Genomic DNA, 9,309 nt, shown 5'->3' with positions numbered 1-9,309 from the left:
CCCCCTCAATGAATCTGTAGATGGCCACAAGATCACCCCTCAGCCTTCTCTTGTGGAGGCTGAAGAGATTCAGGTCCTTCAGTCTCTCCTTTAGTAGAGCCTTACTTGCAGGCCCCTAACCATACAAGTGGTCCTCCTTTGGACCCTCAAGATTATTCACATCCCTCCTTGAAGTATGGTGCTCAAAACTGAATGCAGTACTCCAGCTGTGGCCTCACCAGTGCCACGCAGAGGGGAAGCATCACTTCCCTGGACCTGTTTGTGATGCACTTGCTAATGCATGATAAAGTGCATTTAGTCTTACTGATCACTTCATCACATTGATGACTCCTGTTCATCTTGGAGTCAACTATGACTCCAAAATCCCTTTCTGTTACAGTGCTGCAGTTCTTTAAAACCATTTTTGCTTTGGAGGTACCAAAGTGAATTGCCAGTCTCCAAGAACGCAGCATCAGGAAGCCCTACATTGCTACATCATTCTTTGCCAGCTCTACACCTGGGTTCTTTCTTTCAGACACCAGCACCAAGCAGAACTGCCTCTTTTTCTGAATCCAAGCCTGATGAGATCACTCCAGCCAAGAAAGCAAAGTCTGTGGCACCTCCTGGTAAGCTCAGTATCCTGGTCTATCACTAATAGCAATGCTTACACACCCTGTCCCCTTCTGCTTCCAGCTCTTGAAAGGGTCAGCCCCACTGCCTCCCTTCCACTGCTCTTCAGCTCGGCATGGGGGACATGGTCCCTCCCAGCTAAGCATCTTTGTGGAGTCGGCTGCAACTCCAAGCTTGAGCTCTATAACCATTGTTACTTGGAGGGTTACTCGTTTCTAAAAAGATGAGGCAGAGTTGTCTTTTGCCTGGGCTGTTTTGTTCTTTTTTTTCCCCCCAGGAGAATTAGCAGAAATTGAGAGTTGCAGCCTCCCAGCTCCCTCACATATGTGAAGCCAATAAGGAAAATTTTCTCAGTATTTTCCCACTTGGTTCTCTGGTTTTTGTTTGTTGGTGTTTGTAAGTAGTTGGATATTGTATTGTTGGGAACCACATCGCTGCCTAGAAAGGCATACCTTGCACCTGGGTTTGTGTTTAAAATTCTGGGCAGAGCATTAGGGACCATGGCCTGCTGCCTCCAGTGAATTGAGATATCCCTTGTGGTTAGCACATTTAGGGTTTGTTTGTTTTTTTTTAAATCTAGTTAGCTGGGAAACTTCCCTGTCTTAACACAGCCACAAGCCCTCGAAGCGCCTCCTGTTTCCTGCATTAGAATTAAGAGTGGGAAAGGCATTTCAGGAGTAAGCGAGATGAACATTAAGTACATGCAGCAGGACTCTCAGACCAGTTCCTAATGGGTAAGGTCACAAAGAGCCATTACTGTCACCCCAACTGTTACTAATAGCCAGTTCTGTGGGTAGTCTTAGAAAAAAGGTTGAAGGTTAAATGGACTGTGGAAGCTGTAATTTAGCTTACAGTTCGGAAGACAAAGCATCTTGTGCTTGAAATGTATCTGCACTGGGATGAGCACAAATTCCTGCGCAGTGAATGTTTGGTGTCCAGACATCTGGAAAGCAGATGTTTTGACTTCATTCTGTACGTTCAGAAACCACTTTAGGCTCGTTGCTGCTGCACAAATGTGTTTGGAATGTGTGGTATCTCTAAGCTGTAGTTCTGCACATGATTTTTTTAATTATTAGTTGGTCAGGAGCTCTTGGAGCTGCTTACTATTAGTATATTGTGTCACAACACTGGAGTGACCTAGCCATTCTTTTAATTAAACAGGTCTTTTCCCCTTTCTGTTTTTAAAATGCTCAATCTGGAGTTCCCTCCTACTTTGTCAGTCTGTGCTTTTTTTTTTTTTAATTAAAAAAGAATAGTGCATTATGCAGTGAAACAGTCTAAACAAATCACTAGAGGCCACTGAGTTATCAGCAAGGATACTAGTTTTCCCTGATTTTTAAAAAATTGCAAACTCGCTCTAATAAACCCCCAAATCAGTTATTTAAAATTAAAGCCCCTCCTCTGAGGGGGGCCCCCCCAGCTACCAGGGCTATAGGGCCAGGGACCCAGGTCCACAGCCCAGTGGTTCCATCAGAAGGTGGTGGCTGGCTGGAGCAGAGCAGAGCCTGGCTCCCCCTGCTGCCTGCTCTGGGCTCAGGAAAGGGGTTGACTCCCCATTTTACAGTGTGCACTCCTGGAGGGGCAGGGGGGACCCATTCCCCCCCAGATCTGCATGGGGCAGAGGTGGGGGCTGGCATAAGCTGCAGGTGCTGGTTCCCACCCCGCTGCCCTCTCCTGGGGCCTCCAGAAGCCATCAGGCACAACCCAGCATGGTGGGGAACATTGGAAGCTGTTTGCTGCTGAGAGCTCTGCACTGTGCTGGCAATGTGCCCCTTGCATGCGTGGCTGCAGTGAGGGTGGCAGCATGGGGTTGTGCCCCTGAAAGCTGCTGCACATGCAGAGAGGACACCTTGCTGGGGCAGCACAGCTTGCAGTGGCAAGCAGCTATCCTGCGTGACCACACTGCCAGGTTGCAGAGGCCCCAGGGGAGGGCAGCAGGGCACAGAAGCTTGAGCCTGCAGTGGGCAGCCCATCCCCACCCCACTCAGATCTGGGGGGGGGGGTCCCCCATCCCCCCCGGAGTGTGCACTGCAATGGGGAGCTGCCCCCCACCCCCCGGCTGCCCATGGCCGTGTCCCACTCCCTGCTGGGGCTTTGCAGCCATGGATTGCAGCCCAGGCCCCAAGCCCCATACGCTGCCTGGCTGGGCAGGAGCCCCAGTCCCAGCTCCAGCCCTGCCCAGCTCACTCCTCCCTCCTTACAGGGGCCTCAGTTCCGTCCCCCACCCCCCAACTTACCTGCAAGAACTGCTTTCCAGGCTGCCTGGGGCCATGTGCTTGTAGATGCATATGGCACCCTCTGCCTGACTGCCTTCCTCCAACTCCCTCCCAACCCCCTGCAGGCTGGAACTATGCCTACCTGCAGCAGGCTCACTGCAAAATCCACAGGTTTCTTTGCTGAAATGAGAAATCCACATCTGAGTCCAATAAAGAGAGAAATCTGCATTTTACTCTGTTTTTCCAAGGGAAACAGAAAACCTGGATCCCTGGCTATCAGGGTTGCATCAGGCAAAGTTTTGTGTTCCACTAGCTGTGCTATATTGTTGCATCAGTGATTCTCTCTTCAACAGATTCAGCCCCAACTTCAAGACGTGTTCAAGGTAGGATGCCTGTGACTAGCTGAATGTGTCTGGCCTTGCTGGCAGCTGACCTTTTCTTTTTTTTTTTTTATGCTGTTTTTCTCTCTCCAAAAGTTTGCAGTGTTGTCTAGTTCCCCCACCTTCCCTCATTCCTGTGGCCTGTAGAGTGTGACGCCATTCTTACTTTTCAGCTGCTTTTGAAATGCAGATCTGAAGCTTATTTGTGCAAAGGAGGAACAGTTTTAACAATGGGAGGATGAAGGGAGAAGAATCAACCTAAAAGGAGAGGGATCATTGCAGGGAGGTGACTTCAATAAACAACCCCCCTTTTAATTCTGACCTGGGTATACTATGGATGACCTGACACTCTTTTTAAAACACATGTACCCACACATCCAAGATGTTGGTGTTTATTTTGATCAGAATCAGATAGCTGGATGTTTTTAAGAAACACATTTTATTTGTGTGTTTTAAATAAAATCATAATTACAGAGGTCCCATCTGTCTGAGGCATTCCCAGCACACAAGGAAGCTTCTGATGAATCAGCTACTGTTGGTGGCTGCTTTATCCATTCAGCCAAACATTTGAGCTTGCATTGCTTTCCCATGGCAGCCGATGGGATTTTAGCCTTTTCTTCAGCCCTTTGCTGGATAAGGCTGGAGAGCTGAGTAAGTGAAGTTTCAGTCGCTTGCAGGAGCAGGACAGTTAGCTCAGAGCAGTGATGGAAAGACTCCTGGATTCTAATTCCAGCTCTGCTGCTAACTGTCCCTTTGTAGCAAACCATCTCCCTCTCTTGGTCTCTCTTGTTTAAAATGGATGTAGTGACACATTATGTAATTGCCAGGAAGATAAATGCTCTGGCTTTCTATATGATATTCTCAGTCTAGAATCCATCAAAAACATCAGCTAAGCAGCAGTATGGCTGAGTGAATCATCCATGTACTTGCAGGGATGGGGAAAGTCATAAAATTAAAGCGGGGAGCAAGCAGTGCTGGTAACCAGCATGAAGCAAGAGTTAAGAGTGAAACCAGGTTTTCAGTTCCAGGGTGAGTTATACCCAGAAGTTGGTGAAGGAATCCTTAGACTTCTAAATGAACAAATAGCCTGAGGTTAGAGAGAGGGGCCCAGAGTATCTCCTCCTAAAAATCTGTGTGACTGCAATGTAAGCAGATAAGACATCCTCTTCTGTGAGCTTGCTCCCAAAAGCCAGGTTCTGTGCCACCTGGAAATGCTGGAGACAGCCAGTCACATGTTGGATTTAATACTCAAAAAGAACTGAAAGCCTAGCCTGAGTAACGTTAAGCTGCTTTCCTCCTCATTTCCTGCTTTTTCTCCCCGCTCCCTGTGCCCTTATGTGGGAAACTTCCATCCACATAGAAATCTGGCTTCCTGTGGACCTCTTGGGGTACAAGCTACGTGCAAAATACATGCTTCAGCATTGGTCTCTCTCTTTCTCTCTTCAGCTCCACAGAATACATCTACTGACCAGTCCAGCTGGGAAGTGGGGGGAGGAGGAGCATGGCTAGTACATTTTGGGGATGAGTGGAGGCAGCAGTTTTCCACTTCTCCCTCCTCGCTCTGCCACTGATGGAATCCTTACCTGTTTTGTGAATCTGAAGGGCAGCACCTACAGTGAGACCTCTCAGGCTGCTTGCCCTCACTTGAGTGACATGTCTGCTACTTCCAGCGGGTTTGGAGGGGGAATTTGCCCAGTTAAAAGCCTTCTTGGCAGACGTGTGGGATACATAGCATTGCAGCTCTGGTTATGCACAACTTGATGTTTGGGTCAATTGTTTTGTCTTTTCTCTCCCCCGTGCCTCTGGACAGGTAAAGCAACGACCCTGTTCAGCCGTCACACCAAAGCAATTGTTTGGGGCATGCAGACACGGGCTGTCCAGGGCATGCTGGACTTTGACTATATCTGTTCCAGGGATGAACCTTCGGTTGCTGCCATGGTTTATCCATTCACGTAAGTGAGCTGCCTTTTTGTTTCCCTTAAATCTTCCTGCTGGCTTCCTCTTCTTTAAGAATCTCTGTTATTCCTCAGGTCTCAGCACAGCTCCACCTCATCCTATGTCTCCTACATCTGTCTTCTCACTCCTGACTCCCTCACCCTTTTGACTAGTATTTGCCTGCTGTTCTTCCACAACTCGTTGATTTTTTGTGTCTGGCCTGGGGGATTCCTTTATAGTCGTCATTCACATACGGCCAGGTCCAGTTCAGCTTAGTTTAGGAGCCTGGGTGTCTTCAGTCTGGCATGGCCATAAGTTGGAATGGTAGGCATTCCCAGATAAAATAAGTGGTTTCTGTGTCCTGCCTCAGAGTAGATCTGTTTGACTTCTGTAGACCGTGGGGAAGGGATTGTCCCTTCCTTTGGCTTGGTAACATGTCCATTTTTAGTGCCTTTTTAATCATATTTTGAAATTCCAGGAGCTTAGTGTTTGACTTGATTCTCCAGGATTTTACTCTAGTTTTCTGGGACTTGTCAGTCAGTGCTAGTTGCTCCATCCAAAGTACAAGTCAGGGCCTTCTTACTTCTATCTCTTCTATAGTTTAAGATCCCTATAGCAGAGACTCCTCTGGCTGAATTTGTACAGCAGTTTATACAAAGTCACAGTCCTTATTTGCTTACTTCTGAGCCATGTGCTATTTAGTAGTAATTTTGCAAAGCTTGCTGCTGCTTTTTATTCCCCATCCACATGCTGCCCTAGTTGCTTTATGCCTCCCTTGCTCCCTGCAGGATGTGGTTGTGCTGGAGCTTGGTACCAATGCACTGTCCGAGCTGAGGAGTTATTCTACCTTGGAAGAAGTTATTTTTCTTTGAAAAGGAGCAATAGGGAGGTGAAGAATGGGACAGTGGTGAGAATGAGGGAGTGACTGTCTGGGATTCTGTTTTCCTGAGAGAGCTAGACAGGAGCTTTCTGCTAGGTTTTTATATAAAGCTGAGACATTGAATCATGAAACATCTCTCTCCTGCAGTGAATCTCCCCCTTTGAATCCTCCTTACCTTGCTTGCCAATCAAGCACCTCACAGTTATTATCTAATGATAATTACAACTTTGGAATCCCTCTTGAGCAAGAGGCATTTTGCAGAGCACTTTACCAGCACAAAATACAGGCACAGATTTCCTACTGCTGAGATGCAGCCACATGAAACTTTGCCAGTTTCTCCTTACACAGCTACCATATGGTGCAAAAGTTTTAAAGTTAGAAAGAGGAGCCCTGTACTAATAGAAGTCACGTGGGGAAAGTAGGCTGGGAGAAAGGAACTGCCAGGGTCAAGGTCACTTGGGGTCATTAATGACCAATAGCAGTCTTATTCCAGCTGGGGGGTCCTCTCGGTTGTGGAGAATAAGGCCTGGGTGTTAAGCTTTTTCATGGGTGTTTTGTCGATGCATCTGGATAGTGAAATCCTCCTCTAGAGGGATGAGAAATCAGCCGATTGGCACTCTGCCATCCAGTTTCTTAGGCCTGAAGGATGATTATCTTCTTTCAGTTTCCCTTTCCTTCTGCCCTTTAGTTATTAAATAATTGATAATATCCTGGTCTCATTTACTGTTTCTTTACCTTGTTCTTTTTTTTTTTTTCCATTGTCTAATAGAATTGAGGCTTTGCTACCCTTACTACAGGACTTCTACACCTTGACTTTCTGCCTTCTTTTACCTTCTATATCTGCCTTAACCCTACTCCTTCTACATACCACTCTCTTTATGCACTGAAGACCCTCTTGTTAGTTATGGTTACTTTTACTCCCAACTTGAGATGAGAGTCCAGGCTGATGGTGTTTGAGAAATGTGCTTTGTTGTTTCTCTGCCTGCAGCACTGTGTAGCTCCTTTTCAGCAGCATAAATGATCAGATCTGTCTTGCTTTGTGTTTTTGTTTTTTTTAGCGGAGATCATAAGCAGAAATTCTACTGGGGCCATAAGGAAATTCTGATCCCTGTCTTCAAGAACATGTCAGATGCTATGAAGAAGCACCCAGAGGTGGACGTCCTGATCAACTTTGCCTCTCTGCGATCTGCTTATGACAGCACTGTCGAGACCATGAACTATCCACAGGTAAGTGAGCAATCAGCAAAGGTCAAAGACACTGAAGCAACCCAGGCTAGTAGTATCAGGGAAACAGGACTATGTGTTACTGTGACTTTAAAATACTATTTAAGTGCTTTACCTCTTGAATGGAAACTGGGTATGCATTTCCCCAGAGTTAGGAACTTACCTTAACTCAGCTTTTTTAACAATAAATATAGGAACAAGGTGAACTAAGCTTTTCACACTCCACTAAGACTCTTTACCTAGCTTCTCAGAGGCTTGATCTTGCACCCTGTATGTGTTGTGGTAGGAAGGGTTCTTCTCTTAAGTAATTCTCCCTGCCTGCTGTGCTCCTGGAATTCACCAGGATGTTACTGAGGGAGTTTTGTATCTTGTGCTGTAGATCCGCACCATCGCCATCATTGCGGAGGGCATTCCAGAAGCGCTGACACGCAAGCTCATCAAGACTGCTGACAAGAAAGGGGTCACAATCATCGGGCCTGCAACTGTAAGAGATTGGTTAAATCTCATCTTCCCTACATTCCTTAATGTTAAGCTTTTATTTTTCTCAAAGAAAAATGTGTTAATTCATTTAAAAAATCGTATTTATTATAACATAAAAGGCAGAGTAATTCTCAGTTTGGAGGTCACTCTGTGGCATGCAAGGCTGCTGCTGCCTTCTGGTGTTCATATTAATATTGGCAGATACCACTTGCTTTATGGAAATATCCCTAGGCTGCTCAGCCTCCAGGCATATCTCTCTCTTCTTCCTGTAGGTTGGTGGGATCAAACCCGGCTGCTTTAAAATAGGTAACACAGGAGGGATGCTGGATAATATCCTGGCATCAAAACTCTACCGCCCAGGCAGCGTGGCTTATGTCTCCCGCTCTGGAGGAATGTCAAATGAGCTTAACAACATCATCTCCCGAACCACAGATGGAGTGTATGAGGGAGTGGCCATTGGTGGGGACAGGTAAAAATCTGTTTCTTCCTCAGACACACATTTGTTTCTTTCTTTTTGCCTGGCTTAACAGCAACTTCAGTCATGAATCATTAGGGCTAGTTTTACCTTTTCAGTGAGTTTTAACTTCCTCTTTTCAGAAACATGTTGCATGAAAGTAAAAAGTTGAATTTCCTGTCTCTTTCCTTCCATTCCATCTAGGTATCCTGGCTCAACTTTCATGGACCATGTCTTACGCTATCAGGACACTCCAGGAGTGAAAATGATCGTGGTGCTTGGGGAAGTGAGTTTAAATTCTTGATGTGCTCCTTTCTGAAGCAGACTGACCTTCTCTGGAAACTTGTGTCCTGATAAGAGACATTCTAGAGAAGATGCTAGATCAGCCGCATTTAACTTGCAGGTTTGAAGCAGGCAAAGATTCCTGCTCCCTAAAAGGCTGAATAATTTTCTGGTTTGTTTCGGGAGTGGGGGTGTTAAGTCCTGTATTGCACACATCTGTAATGTCCTGTAAAAATAAGCTGATTGAGTGTTCCCTGTTCTTTTTATTTTTTTTAAAAAAGAAAGGTATTTCTGTGGATTAAGGAGATGTTGACTACATTCTGATTTGAAGCCTGTCTGAGAGGTGGCAAAAAATGGGATCATGTTGGAGAGACTGCCCTGGTTTAAAATTGACTTCTATGGAAATGTGTAAATGTGAACCCAAGTAAGCTGTTTTTGGTCTCTCTGCAGATTGGAGGCACAGAAGAGTACAAGATCAGCAGGGGTATTAAAGAAGGCCGTATCACCAAGCCTGTTGTCTGCTGGTGTATTGGTACCTGTGCTACCATGTTCTCTTCAGAGGTAAGCATATAGTCTGAAGTATGTATATAAAACCATATATTTCTCTGGAGAGAGTAACAAGTCACTTCTGTTGCGCATAAACTTTTCCAAGCATCTCTTATCAGTAGGCATTGACATGTAAGTTAATGAATCCTGCTTTATAATGGTTTTCTACAGTTATGTAGTATTTCATAGATTTCATAGACATTAGGGCTGGAAGGGACCTCGGGAGATCGAGTCCAGCCCCCTGTCCAAAGGGCAGGAAGTCAGCTGGGGTCATAGGATCCCAGCAAGATAAGCATCCAATTT

At 45.9% G+C, this 9,309-nt stretch overlaps 1 protein-coding gene across 2 annotated transcripts in view; it reads left to right on the top strand.

Moving 5' to 3' along the window:
* The window catches only part of ACLY (ATP citrate lyase), a 38,132-nt gene that overhangs the window by 21,346 nt on the left and 7,477 nt on the right, over window positions 1-9,309 (top strand). Inside the window, exons 13-20 of one of the 2 annotated variants that reach the window (XM_019550401.1) lie at window positions 515-605; window positions 3,179-3,208; window positions 5,016-5,157; window positions 7,079-7,247; window positions 7,624-7,728; window positions 7,997-8,193; window positions 8,383-8,464; window positions 8,911-9,021. In XM_019550401.1, coding sequence (XP_019405946.1) covers window positions 515-605; window positions 3,179-3,208; window positions 5,016-5,157; window positions 7,079-7,247; window positions 7,624-7,728; window positions 7,997-8,193; window positions 8,383-8,464; window positions 8,911-9,021 — 927 coding nt within the window. The remainder of the gene's footprint in view (window positions 1-514; window positions 606-3,178; window positions 3,209-5,015; window positions 5,158-7,078; window positions 7,248-7,623; window positions 7,729-7,996; window positions 8,194-8,382; window positions 8,465-8,910; window positions 9,022-9,309) is intronic. The other variant, XM_019550402.1, reaches the window with a different exon arrangement.

This window comes from Crocodylus porosus, unplaced genomic scaffold, assembly GCF_001723895.1.
Source record: "Crocodylus porosus isolate Cpor-Errol unplaced genomic scaffold, CroPor_comp1, whole genome shotgun sequence".
Classification (NCBI taxonomy): domain Eukaryota; kingdom Metazoa; phylum Chordata; order Crocodylia; family Crocodylidae; genus Crocodylus; species Crocodylus porosus.
Note: the sequence above shows the minus strand (reverse complement) of the source record. Positions and strands in the feature narration are given on the sequence as shown.